Source organism: Gavia stellata, chromosome 18 (genome assembly GCF_030936135.1).
Source record: "Gavia stellata isolate bGavSte3 chromosome 18, bGavSte3.hap2, whole genome shotgun sequence".
NCBI lineage: Eukaryota > Metazoa > Chordata > Aves > Gaviiformes > Gaviidae > Gavia > Gavia stellata.
The window spans coordinates 7,294,634-7,315,502 of record NC_082611.1 but is presented as its reverse complement, the minus strand read 5'-3'; the positions used below and the strand labels follow the sequence as shown (position 1 = coordinate 7,315,502).

At 40.6% G+C, this 20,869-nt stretch overlaps 1 protein-coding gene across 1 annotated transcript in view; it reads right to left on the bottom strand.

The window, feature by feature from the left end:
* Positions 1-20,869, bottom strand: part of PRKAR1B (protein kinase cAMP-dependent type I regulatory subunit beta) — a 99,825-nt gene that overhangs the window by 7,965 nt on the left and 70,991 nt on the right. The window contains exons 8-9 of the mRNA XM_059826204.1: positions 16,530-16,590; positions 12,846-12,967 (exon numbers count right to left, since the gene is read on the bottom strand). Of these exons, the coding sequence (XP_059682187.1) occupies positions 12,846-12,967; positions 16,530-16,590 (183 nt within the window). The remainder of the gene's footprint in view (positions 1-12,845; positions 12,968-16,529; positions 16,591-20,869) is intronic.

The window sequence follows — 20,869 nt, the reverse complement described above, 5'->3', positions numbered from 1 at the left end:
TTGCTGGTCTAACCTCCCATGTCAAAGACATAGCAATCAGTAAAAAATATAGTGAGGCTCCATCTGTAATAAAGGACATACTTACCACCATTAAAATTGAAGAGTATTTATTCTACCATGAGTGTATGCAATGTCAATGTCTATGTCCTTTTGATACACTAAGTATACGGAATAAATTTCTACCTTTTAAAGAAAAGTATTTTAATTTTCATAAGCAGGAAGTTACTATTTCTATTTCCACTTTTATTTCATACTTTTTTACTTACTGCTTTTTTAAAGTGAAGCATGGAAGACAGTTTTTTTCCCCATGCCCTCAAAATGTGACATTTTTATCCTAGTTTTGAGCTTAGAAACTTTTTCTAGCCTATTTTGTTTTCCTCTACACCATCCTTTAGAAAAAAGCAGTGCAGTCTACAGAATTAGAGATGAAAAAGGTCAAGCTGATCCATCTGCTATTGCTATTAACTCTATCAATTGCTATTATGAACATACCTTTACTCTTTCTCACTTTGTTAATCCGCACACTCCATAATTCACACATTCAAAAGATAAGTTTCCCCTCACTCCACAGTCACACAAACCCTCATTATATGTCACTATTAAATCTTTGCTAAGTTACTACAAAAGACGCAGAAGAGGCTGTGAAGCGGTATAGAACGACCCTGTTCACACAGCGAAGCAGACAGAACTCGATGTAAAGACTCCTGTTGGTTTTAATGGAAGCTACAGCAGATCTGAAATGAATTAAAACATCTTTCACACAGTATGATTCTGGGAGTATTTTATTTAATTGCAGGCAAGATGAGGTTTGTGGAAGTAATACCTTTTATTAGACCAACTAGCATAGCTAGACAAGGGAGAAGAGCTTTTGGGCACACATGCCTTTCTCCAAGTTGTCTATTTCTCCAGATACATCTAATAAAATATACCATTTACCTATCTACAAACACTGCCTGGGCAACGTCCTTACACTATTATAGCTACAACCATAATAAGCTACACTTTATTTGATCATATCTGCCCTCTTACTGGTTCATGCATGCAATTAAATAATTCACAGAGCATCTCTGAATCATTACCTTAAACTAGGGAGAGTCAAAAGCTATAGGTCCCAATGCTACAAAACTCCTGGAAATAGCCATTGCCTGGTGAATCTGTGAGACTTGCTAAGATCTGCCAGCTAATGTGTCACCCTTCACTTTAAAAAATTATCATTTAAATCAGTTCAGTTTTCTGATGTGAAACCTTGGGCAACTTTGGTCCAGTTTGGCAAACTTTACTTTTATGACTACCATTTATGATGCGCCTGTTATAATGACTGTTGAGTGGGTAAGGGCTACAAGGACAGACCCCAGGTTTGCATTAACTGAAAAAGTGGTGGTTGTTCGGCTTGCTTATCTCTAGCAAGTGAGCTCTTCTCTGCATCCATTAGGGTTCACTGCAGATTACAGTGCAAGACAATGCCCAAGCTAATGAGAGCTTTTGAATCATAGAATCATAGCATCAGTTAGGTTGGAAAAGACCTTTAAGATCATTGAGTCCAACCGTAAAAACAAATTTGAAAACAAATAAACAACATTTTACGCATTCAGCTTTTTAAATTGGGCCGTGACTCTGGAAATCTTGAGTGCCACTGATTTCAGCGGATTTTCAGAAAGCCAGCACCTTGGGAATATCTTTAGGATTAATGGTGCAATACCAAATAAGCTCAAAAGGCAATATTAGAGTAATAACGGGTGCAGCATGGTACCCATACAATCTCCTTGAGAGAGAGAGCAGTGCTGCAGAGAGTGCCTTTACACTGCAACAACCGCAGTGACAATGTCTATGATTATCATTTTGTTGTGATCATAACATTATAACATTAATGCATCATCTTCTTATTGACCATAATTCTCAACAACACTAATGCATACAGCAGTCTTGCAGAGATGGGAAGCAAACATCACTACCCAGCTGGCACGGATCCTATACATGAGCTCTACAGCCACGCTTGATATCAAACAATCTGCAGTTCGCCGTGTGTACCAGCTATGTCACACCTGCGTGAGATTACTGTATGTATGTCTAAACTTCCACCACTTCTGCTACCTAGGCACATTAGGAATAACATCCAGACCCGAGAGAGAGGAACAAAGCTGTCTAGAGCAGCCACCAAAATAGCCACAAACATAAAGGTACTTTTATAAATGACAATCAATCATAAACCAAGTGTAGCTTAAAACAGCAGAAACAACTGAGCCACAGGGCATTTCCTAGGGATACAGGAGAGGCCAGGGTTAAGGCCCAGACATGACTACACCCAGCCTGTCATTAATCACCAGGAAACGCCTTTGCCTTGATCATTTAGTATTTAAAATCATAGATGTTTGACATGGGAAGACCTTTTCAATCGTTTGTTCATCCTCCTATTGCAGTATCTCAGACAATCTTCCCCTTCAGTGTTTCTTTGATACAGTCTGCATTAAACCTGTGCTGTACCTAATATATTCCACATGAAGTACAAGAAATGTTTTTATTAGATGGAACAAGACAGGATTCAGGTGAGAGAGACCAGTAAACATAGTGAAAAGCCAAAAGAAGCCAAATACACTGCACCAACTGCAATTTGCTTCAGGCAGGGAGAGCCCTGCAATACCTAGCAAAAATAGTGGGTTTTGCACAAAGAATAAAAAATTGGGATTTTTTTTCATTAGGCCTTTTCAGTTGGAAGGCTTTTCAGAATCACAATATGAAGTTTTATAGTCTTTTGACTTCAAAATGTTGCCCTTGAGCCACAGCAGCAGAGCTAACATCAGGCTAGATCACGCAGGTGACAGATAGAGTGGTATCCATGTGTTGGGGGACTCAAGACTTCATCGACAGTCATCATCATCCCCATCATCAGATGGGGGAACATCATGGTGGCCTCCGTGCTCCCCAGCCTCGGTGCCACAGTAGCCCCATGCTTCTCTTCCATGCCACCAGTTGCCAAGTGGGACTGTGAAGCCTGGAAGCGAGGGGATGCTGACACAGGGGTAAGGATACCAGCTCTGAGCCATGGGAGGAGCCCCTTGCCTGGGGTGTGATCCTCCTTGGCCAGTTGTCCTGGCTTCATGCCCAGAAAACTGGGAAGAGGTTGCACTACAGCCCAGCCTTTGGGGTCCCTCTGCATTTTTACCTTTACTCCATTCTAGGATTTTAGTTGCCCCTTTTATTACACATTCAGTCCACCTGTCACAGGGGTGACAAAAAGCAGATCCACTCAGTAAAGGTGGGCTCAGATGCTGGGTTTTAATGAATCATCTCAGCGATACTTGGCCTTGACTAATCAGTAGCTTCTGTGGGAAAACAACTGAATTAATATTCATCCTGATGCCAGATTTTAAAGACCGTCTTGTGCCAAGCGCTGTGGATTATTGGCAACAAGGCACTGTTTTCCTCCCTCAGACATGTCAGCGTACAAAGCAATAAAAGTCACAAAGGAAAAAAAATGTTGCATTTTAGAGATTCTTTCTTTCTACAAAGCTAGCCATTATCTTGACTCTCTCTGAAGCCAGGAAACGTCCACTGAGTCAACATAAAAGTGACTCTATAATGGGTTATTCATCAACTGTTCATATTTGTGACTGACCTGACAGGGCTCATCTCCTGCAAGCAGACAGCGCGGAGCGCTACCACCTACAGCAGGGGCAGGGTTGAATGTACGGGAGAGAAAACAAGAAAACAGTGCTGAACTTCCCTCACCCTGCCCACAAAATCCTTTCTGGTGAAAACCCTTTTTAGCTGTTAATGTTGTTTTACGGCCCAATTACTCCTACCACCATCTGCTTCTTTGTGAAAACATTCTGTAGATGCTGAAGTAACCAGACCAAGCAAAAGGCTGAGACAGACATCGTCATTGAAGTCTCATAACTAATGCTGTGACCAGGGCTGGGCGAGCAGCTGTGGCCAGCTAGGGCAACAGCTTCTGAGCAAGAAATAAAACTTGGAGCAAACTTGGGGAAGGAGAGAAGGGAGTTTATCATGAAAATCAGGAAAATCCTTCATGGAAAGCTCTCTTTATGTCCTTTCAGTTGGTGAATCTTGTGTATTCAAAGGACCAAATTCTGAAATTCAGAAGAAAAAAATGCATGCTCTACAAAATCCACACTACACAGCTAATGAATGAGCCCTAAAGGGCATATTCTTTCAGCAAATCTGCAGTCATCTCAACAGTATCTTTGCAGAGGAGGGACAAAATCCATCCCAGTAGGGACAGCTTTAACGTGATCCAGAGAAAGGGATGAACTCTAGCAGGGATTAGGAAATTCTCCATTTCTCTTCCACCAGGTTGGACACCACTATCTTTCAGGTCTTGTTTATATTGCAGTATTTTTGCTTAAAGACAGAGAAGCACTCCTCAGGACAGAGCTCCTAGCTCCTGAGACAGCAGATGCCTTAAATTTCAGTTTAGATTTAACATGCCTCGGGCCATACAGTTCTTGGTCATGTTGACTAAGTGCTTTGAATCAGGGCTTGTGAGCTTGGTCTTCAATGCCAAAAGAGCTTATAAGGATTCTGAGAACCTCCTGAAAACCTTGAGGGGTAAACAGCCTGTGCTGCTCTCCTTACTCACATGGAGAGGTATTTTGTTACCTGGAAACCTCCACTGCTTTTGCAGACTTCCATGGTAGGATGACACCACTGGACAAAACTAAAGAGAGAAGAGTCAAAGCATCAAGCATACCTTAAAGCAAGTATTAGCTAAATAAAAAGTCACAGGCTCTTTTGAACATGGAGAAAATCTAGCACTCTGATTTTTATGAAAATCCAAATGGAGCGTGTATATGGTAAGAATGAAACGGCCAATTACTAACTTCGGGTTTTACTTCTCTGCACAGCGAACGATCTCCCAGTTTTCCACGTATCCTATAGTGGTAAGAGGCCAGGGTGTGTCTGTATTTCCAGCATAAACTTCAATTTTATGGCTTTACAAATCAGATGTTTTAAATTACAGCTGGATGAGACTGAAGACTCCTACACAAGTTGTCATGTCAGAATTGAACTGGGGAAATATTCATACACATTTTTTTGCACTGGGTATACCATGTGCAAAAGAGAGATTATGAAAACTACTTTTCAGCCTTTGAGAATAGTATGGCAACACTGCATCCTCCCGGTGGTTTTGCTTCAAGACCTAAGTTTACCAACATCCCAGTGACACAGAGTAACACAGCAAGTCCTGCATGTACCTCATGATGCTGGCATAAGCAATGTTCTCAGTTGCAATGTCCTGGAAGACCACTAACATATCGCTCCTCAGCTGCCATTTTAGCCCTTTGGGACTGCTAATAGCATCATTCCTGGGACGGCTTTTATGTTACAGCTAAGGATCAGCAGTTCTAGGGCCACCTTCCAAGAGAAGACAAATCCTTTGAACTATGTAGCCAAAGACACTGAAAATATTCCTTTAGCCAGTAAATAATCTTGGATTTTTATTATTTGCCAACCTTTGATTTATGAAATACTTTTATACAAAAACAAGGGAAGAAATAAACACATTTCAGTCAGCAATACAAAGTGCAAGTGACTTCCACATAACCTGCAGTTAGAAAATAACACCCATCATTTTTGGGTGGTAAAATATAACATAAAGGAAAAAGGGTATCAGTTGATGTATTAGCCTGGGATTCTGTCCAGAGGGCTAACACTGCTTCTCTGCCTTAGACCTTCTGTGAGTGAAATAATGAAGGTCCAGACCTTCAAGGTGCCTAATTCCCATTGATTGTCTTCAGCATGAATGAAGAACTATCTTAATTCTTTTGCCTGTGCTTCAGACCACAACAGGCAACGTGGAGGTTGCTTCACGCACCTCACCACACAGGTGTAGTGAGGATAAAGGCAGTGAAGTTCACGAGATGTTCATGTAAGACAGATAAGTAGCTAAGATAAAATGAGACGCTTAAAAGGTTACATATGTTGTATACCATAGTCATTACAACTCCCAAAATTATTTGGTCATACTACATGGATATGCCAATCCAGGTGAGAATTTTTTTCCGTAAGAAATTATTGGCTGTGTGCATTGCTTTTACATTGTTTTCCTACCCATCAGACTTCTTTTTTAAAAAGCTTCATTTTCATAATATAAAAGCTAGCTGATCTTAATGGTGTTGGAGAGGGATGATGCAAGAGGACTTAATTCTGATTGTGGACTCAAGATTGAGTCATGACTGGGTTTGACAGTATTTTTTTAACTGTACTTTTTTAAACTATTATACATTATTCTCCAGTCTCTGGGTTCATAGCAACTCACAGAATTTACATACAGTTGTCCTGGTTTCTGCCACAAATGAGGAACAAAATCTGCAAAGTTCTAAAATAGACTAGAAATATTGGCTAATCTGAAGTTTCACAAAATTGTTAAGAAAATGCTCCATCATACATCACTTCTGAGGTTTCAGATTTTGGAGAATTCACCATAGGCGACTGCATTGCAGTGGTTATTAGTGGGGCCAGAGAAAAGAGTTGGAAGGAATGGCCAAAACCTGCAGTCACTGACAGGTCCTCCATGGCTGGTGGGAAGAAGGGGAGCAGCCAGTTGCTTCCTACGAAACACTTCCCCTTCTGACAGAGGAGAGATAAGGATACGCTCAAGATTACATGTATATGGATATTGCATGTATATGCAGCCTGATCCACTGCCCACAGAAGTCAAAGTTAATCTGAGTTTAACAAGAACTGGACTAAGCTGACGTTTTAGTCCCTTTGACTCAGCAAAATACTTCACCTCCATCCCTAGTTAGGATGGGACCCAATCACACACCTAACTTTCAATCTTTGACGTCAGCTGGCCATTAAAAATGCCATTGTGAACACAGATGAACTTTGAAGCAGGGCCAAGGGAAACACTATTGCTCCAGCACAACTAGGTGGTATCAAGAAAATTGAACGTACCTTTCCTGTACAAGCTCTATGGGAAACAACGTCTCTGCAGTTAAAAATAAATAAAGTACAGAGCCCTCAGTGACTGCTGGCTCTGTTTATTTGGTATATTTTGTTTATTAGGTATATTAGAAGTCGCTGTAGACTGCCTTTGACAAACATTTTCGGTATCAACAAAATCCCGGTAACACTAAGCAGTTCGGATTGTAGCCTTTGAAACTCCTTTTCTAGACAACATTCATCTTCCTAATTAATAATTAATCACACCGTGTTTTTAAAGAGATTATCAGGTGTGATAGCAGAGTGTGCCTAAGGCAGTGACTTCATTAACCATACGGAAGAAGTTTACTTTGTAGTTCTCCAGCCTGTCGCAGGGGTAGGTGCCAAACGGGGTCTCTCTTGGGTTAGAAAGTCAAAGAGCAACAATTTAGAGCAGGAAACAATTGGGCTATTATTTTTCTTTTTTTCTTTTCCTTCTTCAGGAGCTTTTAAATCATAAATCTTCAGATGCTTGTTGTGCAATTTAAGACTCAGGTCGACTTTTCCAACAAAAAGGCCCAATTCTGTGAAGAATGGAGCACCCTTCTGAGTTAGACTGAGGACCTTCCTCTGTTGGTGCATGTTACCATGGTAGGAAGAGTTTACAAACACTGTTCCACCTAACAAGGCTTTGAACTGCATTTGTGCAGAGACGCTCCATAGCATGCCAAGAGTGTCAACAGGGCTGGAAACACTGATTTCACCTAGAGGACAGTATCTCAAGTACACTCTCAGCAAGAACTCACAGCGGATCCTGCCCAGACTGGAACTAGTTTGTGGCCCTGACTTGAAATGTCAACAGCAGCATGAAAGCTAGCAGCCCCCTGAGGATTACAGGACTGTTTTCAATGTAATCAGCCAAGAATAGTGCTGGACAAATAATCATTACCAACTAATTTTATTTACTTTTGTCAATCGGGCAGCTCTATGCATTAATTCTGGAAGGATTCCTGCACTATGAATGAAAATGTTTCTCTTATTTGCCAGTTCTGCTATTCCCATTGCCTGGTTTCAGTACTGACAGATACTTTATGCCTTTTCCCATTAAGCTTTTGCTTACTTTTATGAAGTGTCATTAGGATTATTCCCACTAACGGTCAAAAAAGGAGGGTATCGCTCTGCCCACAGACTGGACTGCTAATACAGGTGAGACTGAAAATCAGATGCCCTGACTCTGCCTTCTCTCTAACCAGCAGGATAATAACAAAGAACACAAATCCCCAGCTTTTTTTGAAGTGCTTTTCACAAAGGACTAGCAGAGGAGGGTGCAACTACCCCCTGTAACTTAGCACTAATCTACAATAAAATATACTAGTTTTTAAAGTTAAAACCAAAAATGTAATGTGAAACTACTTGATACAATGGGTCCATTTCTCCTTGAATTTTCTCCTGTGAATTATCTTCTATTTTTAGGTCTTTTATTTTTAGGCTGCTGCATGCTATTGCTGAGCAACTCGACCAACTATTAATTGGAAGTGTTTTGCTTCTCACGCGGTTTTATTTCTTTGCTTTCTGCACCACTTAAACCGAACTGTCCTCCAAAGAGATGACAGGCTATGAAGAGCACATTTAAAGGACAGTTACAAGCTGTGCTCTTCAGGCGCAGTGTGGCACTATTATAAACCTTTTGCTGTTCTCTCCTCCTACACCTGCGTACGTTTGTGTCTGTGCATGCATTTTTCTTAGGCCATGTCAAACTTTATGGAGTATTAGGGCCATATGGCAGCAGTTCAGCAAGCTCTCAGCATGCAGCTGAGATTAAAAGACTCCCTGAGCACAGTCAGTGGAGTCTCGTGACAATATCCATGTGCCGTATATGGTGCTTGGTCACGACAAGTAGATCCAAATGATCTGACATGGGGAGGGGTGGGAGCTGGAAAACCCAGCAGGGCACTTCACGGCTGCAGGTCCCCGCGTTTTTGGCAGCTGCGTTACGGAGTTTCTTCGAGGTGCTGTGCCACCCAGCCAAGTTCGAAGCTGAACTTAAGAGAGTGGTACATGATCATAACTGCTATTTTTAATACTATTGTCACTACCTTTTTCAGTAACCTAGACAACAGCAAAAACCTTATTTCTTTCCAGTTCCAGAGCACTACTACACTAGTTTGAACTACTGTTCGAACTGAAGTCAGTGGCAAAGCACGAGTCAGGAATAAAATCAGACCCCGTTCAAGTGGCATTTCATTTAAAAGGACTTAACATTTGCTGGGATATTTAACTCTGCAAAGCTCACATGCCTTTGCAAGCTACCACTTTAAAATACTAGCTAAAAATATTTGTGTTATCTGAAGTCAGATGAATAAATCCTCCCTACTGCTGGGTACACAGTGTGGCAGTGTACAATACAACTGCAAATTTATTTGTTAGAAACTGTACATCTGTTATGATTTACGCTTGCCAAAATATAATTCTTTATGGCAACAATTGTTTCATGGTGCTTAAAGTTTTTCACCTCTGTGCCAGGAATCTCATATGGGATAATTCCATGACCTTGGAATCCAGCAGATACATTCCACATCTGTCTGGTCTGGGAAAGCCCGAGTTTGTTGTGTGAAACCCAGAGCGGGAAAATAAGACCTGGAAATAGCTGAAAATACAGAAACTGCAGGGCTGCTTCTTTTTTTCTTTTTTTTTTTTTAATTACCAGTTTCAAGTGCAGTAAATCAATCTCACAGAAGCGGTTACTTTGCTTTTGTAAGCAGACATTCACTTCTGATCCTATCTTCAAATTAAAGAATATGGTATAAACATTAAAATAGTTCTATCTCTGGAAAAAAATCACAGCCTTTAAATATTAAAACTAAATCTTGTTGAAGGCTGCTTGAGATTTAAATGGAAATGCACCCAGCCTACTGCAAGTAAACATCTTACTGGTGCCTGTGAAGATTTAGGATGGCAGAAAAACTGTAGCTGTCCTGGAATCTCAGGGTAATACCTTTCTCATTAGACTTTTTAACAAAAAATTAACCATAAACAGCTTTGTGAGCAGTGAACTTAAAAAACCCTGGTTTTCTGTGACTCTTCCCTGTGCATATTTTCTGTTATTCTAATAATTTAGCTGAGCTCCTGCTGCAGCCTTGCTCTCCATGGGGCACTGTAGCATTTTCATGCATACAGCCTGTACCTCAATAACCTGCACCCTGCTACAACCTCTGCAACACTGGAGACAAGACAGTGGACAGAAAGCCACAAAAAAAGGTTATACCAAGAAAAAAGGGGAAAAGGTGAATGTGTTTGCTTGACAGAAGGGGGAGACTAAATATTCTTGTCCATACTAACCAGGATGATATCCTGGTTTAAAGCAGGAATTGCTGTTCTGATCATCACCTAGGCTAGAAGTCTCTCTTTCAAAATGCTTTAATGGTTGCACTTCGGTCTGCAAATCCTGAAGGTGCCAATTCACTTATAGGCTATGTCATCCTGCAGGGCCAATATACTTAAAAGATGGTATCCCAAAGGGATGTCACATAGGAACACAGCATTGCAGGCTATCCGGAAATGAATGATTAATTTATGAAGTTCATACAAAACTGTGCTAACAATTTAAAATCCATGTGTGAATTCTGGGTGTCTTAGAGAACCTTTTTATGACAACAGTCACAAGATCCCACTTGGAACCAGCATTTGTGATGCTGGTGCCCCACAGCTTTGTAAATTGGTAACTGATTTGTCTAAGGCATGCTATGAATGACATGGTTTATAATAAATTAGTACCTTGCCAAAAAATTATGTGGCAAAGTTTAGCTTTGTACTACTGGACATAAAAGGAGGCTTCATTCTGGTGATACATGAAATGGTTTCTGCATATATAGAAGCCAAACAAATTGGCTGCATTTTGAGTGTTTTGAATTATAAGGCCACAAATATCAAAAAACATCTGAAAGAAGCTAATGACTTTTCAACATATTGTGACAACAAACCAGCCAAAACTACTTTCAACCAGTTTGTAGAATAATGTGTTCCTGGCGGCTCACATCAACTCTCCTGCAGAAAAGTTTAACATCAAAGATGTAAACTCCTGTGAAATCAGGTTTAAAATACAAAGCTTAAACTATGTGTAAGCGGGCACAAATACTACTGCAGCACAAGAAATAGTTGATACTGGATGTTCATTCTTTAATGTAGAAAAATATAGGCAATTTCCAAAGTGAGAAACTATGTTAGATTTATAGTGGAAGGGTGAGGTGAGCAGATACTTTATGATTATGCAGCATGCAGGGTTAATACTTTTCTACCCATTCAAGTCTTAACAGCTGTTCCATCAAGAGGGGGAAAATAAAGGCCCTTGGTAATTCTTAAGCAAGCTGCCAATTTTCCACATGGGATTCAATGGCTAAGAAAATTAGGTTCTCCTTGTCTCATGCTGCTGCAAGGAATAACAGCACACTTAGTAACACTAGTAGAAATAAAAATACAGTATTTCTGAAAAAAAAGTTGTATTTCCTAAATTTTTCTTATGTACTAAATATCTTATTAACAAAAAAAATCCCTATCTAATATCTAGTCTCTTTTATTCTGACACTATTGTTTTGAAGGGGCACTGCTCGTCTCATATTTAAAGTTCCTTAAGTGTATAACTGTGTGATATACAGGTGCAGTTATTTGCACTGACAATTTTGTGAGCATCAGAAGAAAAACTATGTTCATAAATCAAATACATATTTCCAACACTCAAGAGGAAAGAAGGATGGAATTTTAAGTGTCAGATATTGATTACAAACCAAATTCTGGCTGCCTTGGATAGAGGCACCTGTCCAAAAATCCACAGATAAGGAGCAATCAAAGAAAAACCTGTTGGTCTCTAAGCCATTTGGAATGGGCACTGTACGAGCCCTTTATGACCTGAGCAGGGCAGGGTCTCTTTCCTCCTAAATCATATCACAACACATCAGCCTGATAGAGCCAGAGATGTATTCTGTGTACATACAACTGGCAAGGCAACACAATGATACCAGCTTCCTTACATCCATCTCACCCTCCTTCTCCCACAGTGAGGGATTCAGATTACCTCCTAGTTCCTGTGCCACCACTGCCTTGTTGCTGGTCATGTAACATCTGGTCTGGGATTTGCACTTGAAGTGTCACCACGCAGCTGTATGACGGTCATTCCCTGTCTATAGATTTGTGTATGAACACTGACAGCTGCTACTGAAAAGCTCCTACTTCAATATACCATTATATCCTAATGCTGTCTTGTTACTCTTCGTCTGAATCTAATATCTTTTTGTAACTTGTTATATCACAGCACCTAGGTATTTGTATAAGATACCAAGGATCCAAATATTTATGTCAGAGAGGGAGGAAAAACACCATCAGCATCTGTTTGCAAAAGTGAAATGGTGGAACTGAAGTGTCAGATAATCTCCCAAAAAGATGTCAGCATTTTCAGCTGCCTGACAGATCTGTCTGCCTGTGTGAGAGTAAACAAGAAAATGGCTCAGACATTTGGACTGAGTTTAAGGTGAAACAAAGAACAAATTATCCATTTTCAGATCAGGTCTCTCACTCCAATTCACAGGATTGTTTGTGATTTCCCCTGTAAGTCCCTTTGGAAACAATGATCAATGCACTGTGTGGCTAGCAAGCCTTGTTAAAGTATTAGTGATTTAAACAAGAAAAATCTCATGTAGAAAACAAACCTTCAAACAGTAAAGACACTAGACACACCTCAAAATTCCTCTGTGTCATCAGTTTACTGGAAATCTGGGATCGTCCCACTTAAGACATTTCCATGGAACTGGTGTCTGAATTAATTTGAATTTTGAGCAGTTCTCCTGGTTTGGGTGGAGTTAGTTCAGATCTATCCTGAAGTAAGAGATTAAACTGAACCTAAATGTCTTTAATACAAAGTCTTGAACTTTAGCAGGAAATGACAGAGCTTATCAGGATGCCAACCTTACCTCTGTAATAATGAAGAAGTCATCACCGGGCTCTCCCTGCACAACAATTTTTTCTCCATCTTCGAACTGGACAGGTTCCAGTGCATCAGCCACTGTCAGCCGCTCCCATTTGTCCAGGGACTCTAAAATATTGAAGATCATAAAGCTTTATTATAAAAAGACTCTTAACTTTGGCTGAAGATTCGTATCTAAACTGACAGTTCTGCTATGCCTCGTTCTGTTATAAAAGAAACATTTCTTTCATCCAGGCACTTTGCACGAACCTCCAGTTGGGAAACATGAATGTATTTATTCATTATGTCTTAGACTTTAGTAATCAGCCAGATAATAATCTTAAAAGTTGGACAGGAAAAATTGGCTCCAGTTCCCTAAGCCTGAGATCTGATCGCGCTGCCCTGATGCTGCAGCGGATTGGAGCAGCCTAGGAGCTGTTGGGAGATACCAGTGATATGGGAGCACCAAGATCCTCTCTTAGCACATCCCACACCTGATGTCAGAACAAGTCCTACTGTCTTTTCGCCAGAGTTGCCCTCAGCTGGTTACCAATGGCCCGCTAGATAAGCGATGCAGAAGTGCCGATCCAAAAGATGACTCTTCCCCCGTGGGTGAGACCACGCAACACTGAAGCCAAGGGCAAGACCCTGGTAGCATGGGTGGCAGTGGGACCAGAGGCTCAGTATGGATGTTTGAAGTGACACCTCTGTTTCATTTGCCAGCACGATGGCTTACAAAGTGTTTTTCTTTTCATTCCCCTACTTAGAGAGAAAAGTTATAAAACTTCAAAGTAAACTTCAGTAAGAAAATATGACCGGTCTGTTTAATCAGTAATGCAGCTAATACAGCCTGGTTCCTGTGCCTTTGTGCCCTATCACCCACCTGCAGCTGCCACAAATCCCCACATGGCAAAAGACAGGCTGCACAGCGGCTCGTCCAGGGCTGCTCACTGTCCCGCTGCCTTCCTCCTCCTGCGTTTGCTAAGGGATGAATTCTACCCACCCTGCCTTCTCTCTCCCTCCTGGGAGAGGAGGGGTGCCAACCTGTGTCTCTCTCCTCTACCCATTTGCATGAGAATTCAAGACAATGAATTGTACTTGAACTTCTGTACTTTTACCAGATTTGACTGAAAGAAGTGACAGGTTTAAAAGTTATTAAAAGAAACAGATAATATAATGATATAACCTTCCCTGCCTCAAAAAGCTGGGCTAAAATTCATGTACTAGAGCTCTGCTGAGTCTTACTTACTATGAATTATTGAACTATGGTAAGTCAAGACACAGCTCCTGACACCAGGATTAGATCTGGGCTGTTCTCTCAGACTCTAGTTTTCACATTTTGTTCAAAATATTGCTTAGAAGTATTGTGTAAGGGTGAAAGAGTTGTTCTTTAACAGTTAAAAAGCCTTTTGGCTGAGCTCAGAAGTGCACACGGAGTCTTGGTAACAAAACCAGATCGAAGTGATCAATGCACCAGGGGTAAGTTTTGAGTTGCCTGACACACATCATGTTTTTATGCCACTTTCTGCTGCTGTTTGGGAAATGATTATTTCTAATATTTTCCCCGCCTATAATCACTAATGCACTTTCCTGGTCTATTTGTGGCCTTTGCTGCAGAAGCATTAATATCAAAGGCCAAGGCCATATTGTCAATGCAACATTCAAAAAGTGCTCTGTTTGACTAAAAATAAGCATAGAGCTCTTTCATACAGACTAGAGTAGGCTTTTTCATTAAAAAAAAAAGAATAAACTCAGTAATTAACAATGAAAAGAAAGTCTCTTGAAACTTCTTCTTCAGTTGGCTTTATGAAAAATTCAAAGCTAATTCTAGCTGTAGTCACGAAGTGTCTCTTTTGTTGAAGGGAATTGTGCCACTACAAATACATTGGTTAATGGTTCTTGCAAACAGAGCATAGTATAGAAGATTGTACGTGATAAACTCCTGAAGTTTTAGTTGCAGAGTTAAAGTCAGGCATCAAATAAAGTAGATCATATGTAATTTTTTGCAATTTCTAAATTGTACGTATCAATTAATGGCTTTACATTTAATTAAACTCCAGAAGAAAGACTTCAAACAATTGGTTTTTTCATATCTTGTTGAATACACTATAAGCAGCTACTGATAATCTAAAAATTCTTAGACTTAAAAAAAAAAGGGTCCTACAGTTATATGGCCAGCTACAGACACTATGCAAGCCTTGTAAAAAAATATATAAGAAGCAGGTAGAGGTTTTTTCACCATGAAATCACCAAGTTCTGACCACATTAAGGCATGAAGTGAAGTTGACTTCTCGGTGCTGTGTTGAGATTTCTAAAATACCTTTCTGTTTCCCAGCTGTCATCTACTTTTTAGACATGTGAAATAGATCCTTACACATTTCACCTAAATTCTCAGTGCTCCTGAAATGATACATTATTTTGTCTGGTGCTTTTCCATACTTAAAAAAGGTTCAAATCTTGAAGTCCTACCTCATTTTTTACTGAGATTGAAAAGCCATACTACAAAGTAGGATATAATTATATTGCAAACCGCATGTTTAAGGAAGCGCATCTTTGAATAACCTTTCCACTCTGAAATTGTTTTGAGATGTCTCATTGTTATAATTGCTTTTCATTACTGCAGGTGCAGAGATCCTTTTTTCTTTAAATACTCATTGTAATTTGGTATAATTTGTGCTCTTAATTTAGGAAGATTTAAATTAAGCATAAAATAAGGCATTTAAATGATGAAAGCTTCATTAATAAGTGAGCAACATACTTGGCCTTACTTTAAGCATACAAATGTAATTGAAAATTTCATGCATAGCACCTCTCAGAAGTTCAAGTATATTTTCACTAAGATTCTCATATTTCAGGTAAATAAGCTCAAATGGTAGAGGAATACAATAAACAAGAAAAGAAAATTGTTTAAACAGACATATAAGTATTTTAGTTATATAGCATATTAATCCTGTACTGGTTTTTGGTTTTTTTCCCAAAATAGCCCCAGCAGAAATATGATGTTTCTCCTGCAGCATCAACATTTCATTGTACTGTCTAACACTATCCTCCTTATTAGAAGCTTTTGTTCTCCTAATGGTGATTGATTGGTCAGGCATTATGGGTTTGTTGTTTTTCCTACTGAAGGCCATCAAGAACATGTCCAAATTTCGTGGCTATCACATTAATCAAAGGGCAACAAAATCCAAGGACAAGAAGCTAAACAGATGTTTTAAGAATGTGAGACAGGGGCTGTAAAATACGCAGAAGAAAAGAAAAATCAGTCTGTTTTGATTTGTGAGGTTAGTTTGTTTAGTGCACATGAATACAGTATTCTTACAGGAAAAAGCTTCTCACCTGTCACCTGGAAGGAGGTAACTAGACTTTATGACAAATTTCTATCTCTGCACTGCTTTCTCCTCTATCCATATGATCTCTATTGCAACAGCAGCTACCAAAAGGTTACCAGCGCGTGCCTGCTCCCATATTTAAGGAAAGATTTGCCCTTCAAACAAATGTCCAGTGCATATTAAAGAATGAGAAAAACAAGTCCTAAAAAGGGCCCTTTACACTCCAATTCCTTCGGAAATGACGCAACTGTGAGACCTTCTGTTTGACCACCGTTGCTTTCATCGTGCCATCAAAGACCAAAATTCATTCTGCCAACACGTATAACAGAGGAACTAACAGGCAAGTCCAAAGGGCAACTGACCCAAAATGGAAACCTTGCTCAGGAATTCTTCATACATCTTCCGCTTTCTCAGCGTGCTGCCCTGTTATTAAGGGAGAGAGAAAAAGGAGGTAGAACATTACACAAAGTATTTTTGCGATTTCTTCCTACAGCTGCTCTTTTTTTTCCCCTCCCCTTCCAAATCTTAAGCATAGCCAGTATAAACAGCCTAAGGCAAATGTTTCCCCATAAAATGTCTGGGCAAGTTGTATTGCTGATAAGCAAAGACAGAAGGAATCAAATTCAATCCTGGTGTAATTTCACTGACTTCACTGGTGTTACTGGACACCGCAGATGAATTGTATCCATTATTTACAGGCACTCATTTTAAAGCCAGAGCTTCATCAATTAACTGTTTAGCTAATTCAATATATATCTTGTTACCAATGAGGCCCTGCTAGAAGGGAATTTACAATTACAAAGTAGGATAAAACTTAAAATGTCCCCCTCATGGGTCCCATCCTTTTAGGTTAAAACCTCTTTAATGCCAAGAGTGTTTATCTGTAAGCCTGGTTTATATTCTGTATAGCGTTGTATGTATTACTACTACTGAGCAACCTATTCATATTATTATTTTAACAAGATTTAAGTGTTTTGGAGCAGACAATCGATCAATGTATGTGAGCCACCACCACAGTCATTCCCACTCTAGTAAGATTTTATTGTGTGATAAATTACTGAGAAACCTTCCGCATACATAGTGTTCGATCACCATAGACAGAAACCGTAAGTAGCCACTCCAGCATGCATTTTTGAAGGAGATTCAGGTATGAATACATATGATGCAGTTTTAGCAATACAAAAATAATTAATTCATCCTTAACTCCTTCTGCCGTGACACAAATGACTTGAAAAGAAAACCTTCCCAGGTACCAAAGAGGAATTCCGGGGTCTTCCTTGGTACCGTGCAGTTTATTCCACAATATGACAGCCCCCACTGTTTCTGCCTGGGTAGATTTCCTGTAGATGTCGAAGGATGCCTGGTGCCTGCTACTCAAATCTACAAGGCAGGAGTACAGCATAAACATGACACACTCATCTTCTGAAGAAAGGGGAAATAAAGTTGGCATTTACTTATAGGTAGGGCAGAAAAGACAGAAGCATATGTCAATATCTGCCATAGAAAAAGCCACTTCTCTATTCCTCCTTCTCCAAGCGAGCACTGGTAAGTGCTGGAAGCAGAGGCAGAAAATGGGGATAGACAAAGGAAAAGGAGAAGAAACATTTTACCCTCCAGTGTCAAAGCATTCAGAAATGTATGGAAGTATAAAAATGGGAAAGGCTGGTGTACTTGAGTGCAATGATGTAACTAAGAATTAAATATTGTCCCTCTTCCCACACGCATTGTGCAGGTGGGGCTTGATCCAATGACCACCAAAGCAGTGGGAATCCTTCCACCAACATCAACGGGCTTTGGCATCAGCAGAAGCTGCCAGGTGCTCTCCTCTGGGGACAGTTCCCATATGCACCCCTCTCCCGGGGCCACCCCTGCTCCGAAACAGCCACAGCACTGGCAGGAGCTGCCACTCTTCCCAGGTGTCTCTGGACCAGCAGCAGCACCAGCTACCGAGGCTTCCCCGTCCGCACTCTGTTCATAATTTCTGAGTCTGCTGATGACAGTTCGCCTCTCAGCGATAGCATTGGTAACCCTTGTCTGACCTCTCTGTCTAACAAACCTGGTTCTCAACCTCGGGGGCCCACAAAGCATCTGAAGTGCCAGAAAGAAAAAAAAATGAACTTCAAACAGAGGAGGCTCTGCAAACCACGTCAGATCCTGACAGCTCGCTGTGAGACAAAGAATGGAAAACTGGACACTGCGCAGTTGTTGCTTTCCTCCCTGCAATCGAGTGGAAATGAGACCAGCAAAATTGACAGCTGTGGAAAACCAGATTGGTGGTTTAGTTTGATGGGCTGGGGCACCCAGGGACAGATGTGGAAAATGCTTTTTAAATGACTTGTGGATACAGATGAATTTTAAGAAGCAGTAATCAGTAGCTATAAGTGACGCCTGACCACAGCTTCGAGTATTTAGAGACGCAGCCAAGACCCAGGAAGGTAAGAATTGCAGGCATCCCGCCTGGCCCGGAGAGCAAAAGCCCATCACTTCCTACAGTACAATGGGTGTGTTCGTTCTTGGCTAAACTAAGCCAGGGCAGAGGTACAGAATTCACCGTGAAGACAAGTACAAAAGCAAAACCGAAGTGGAAAGAATTAATTAAATGTGCTGTTATCATTTTCTGCATTGTGATAGTACCTAGAACCACAGTGGGACCCCACCTAAGACACAGCTTCCCTAAGGGTGCCCATGCAGGCACAGAAGCTGTCTCTGCATTTTCAGAGCACAAGACACTGGACAGTGATCAGCACACTGGGACCCCAATTTCTCTTCCAGAAAGGAGAAGCTTGGCTCACCCTCATGCACATTGTTTTCACTTGAGTGTGTTTTCCTGCGCAAGCTTTCACGAGCAGATTGAGGGGAAGAGATTTTGAAAGAACACTAATAGAAGCTAAAAACAACCCAGCATTAGAAATCTTACAACCAACCAAAGCATGTGCTTATTTCCATTGGTATTAATCACCTTCCCTCCCCATGAAACAGAGACAGAACATGCCTACTTCCCACCTTCCTTGATCAGCCCAATATTCCCCTTTCATCCCCTCCCATATGGATAATGTCACCTCTGACTCCTGATGTCCTTTTTATACTTGTTTTATTTGATCTAGTTGCTTTATCTAAATTGTTGAGGCCACGGGTATGAACACCATCATAACCTTTTCTACTACCCTTCAAGTCATTTCTGCAGAAGTGTCAACCTGCGCACTCCCTGGGACATGTGCTAAGTCTGTTCTCATGCAATATTTTCATGGATCTTCTAGAAGAAGCAACGAATCAGACAGTAACAATATCTGCGGACTAGGAGATACTATGAAAGCCTGCCAGGACAGGAAAATAACAAGAAAGGACCTAGAGACATTATAAATGTGAGTAGAAAATAATAGAATGAGCTTCTGCTTGGAAAATACAGCTAAGAAATGCGAAGAAAAAAAAATCCAAAGCACAGATGTTTGACAAACAGAAGAAGACCGGAAAGCTGTAAGGCTGAAGAGATTTACAGACAGTAGGTGAGACCTGGTTTGCAGCATCAGACTGCAACAAGAACACAGCCAAGGCTATTTTGGTCTGTATACTCAAAGACATCATCCAGGAATGAAGTTTAGAGGCTCCATCTCCATGGCTTGGATGTGACGGCGCCTGGCATGCTACACTCTGCCTGGGTACCTCTTCTCCAGAAAAGTGCTCACAAACCAAACAGAGCCTGAAGAACTGCTAAAACACTCGAGGAGAGCCAGTATGGAAGGAGCAAAACAAATTCACCTTGTATAGGTCAGTTCAACACTGGGATCATAGGCTATGTCATGCTCATAGCTAGCGTGCATTGTTGCAAGGGTTTTAAGTAGACAGTGATAATCATCTACAGATATATGACAGAAAGAGAAGGCAATTTAGTACAGCATAACTTGACATAACTCAAAGTAATAGGAGAAAATTAAGAAAATCTAATTTAAGATGAGTATCAAAAAAGTTTTCCCAACTTAGGAATTATTCTCTTGCAGAAAAGTTTCCCAAGGGAAGCAGTAGAAATCTTACTGCTTGAGCCAGATAAAAACAATAGTAAATGTACATGAATAATTCTGCACTGGCAGGGTTCTTGATAGCATGTTTTAAAAAGTCTTTATTAATTCTGCTTTTTCTAACCTATTAATATCTTATTTCAATAGTCGCTGCTTCTCCCTCTCCCTCCTTTCCTTTGTTCACTTTCTCCCCAATTCTGAGCTGTCATGCACAAGCTCATCTTCTTAAAGACAGTGGTTCCCATTAACTATGAAGACTCATTAATACGCTAAGCTGCAGTGCTCCTCCCTGAAACAAACCCAAGGAGAAACGAGGCCACTTGCATTTGACAAATCCACACAGAAAAGAGCTCAAAGCCAGTTTTAGGACCACTTAAAAATGTAGCAAGCCCTAGGCTTAGCTTAAGCAATACACAGGCTAGGAAAAATGAATGCACCAGAGATTATAACAGGTCTTGCTGAATAGGACTGTTGCATCTCTTTTCCAGCTGCCCCTTCTTCACTTTCCCTGTTTTCTTCCATTTTTTTTTCCCACTCCTCCAGTCCAGTCTCTGTCTTTCTTCCCCTCTGCTTGCCTCTGCCCTGTCCCTCCAGCACTCTTCATGTCTTCTTTCTTGCTCCATTTTTTTGGTGTGCAGATGGGCTGGCTGGAGTTGATCAGGTCCTTCCTAGAAAACCCCACCTTCAGT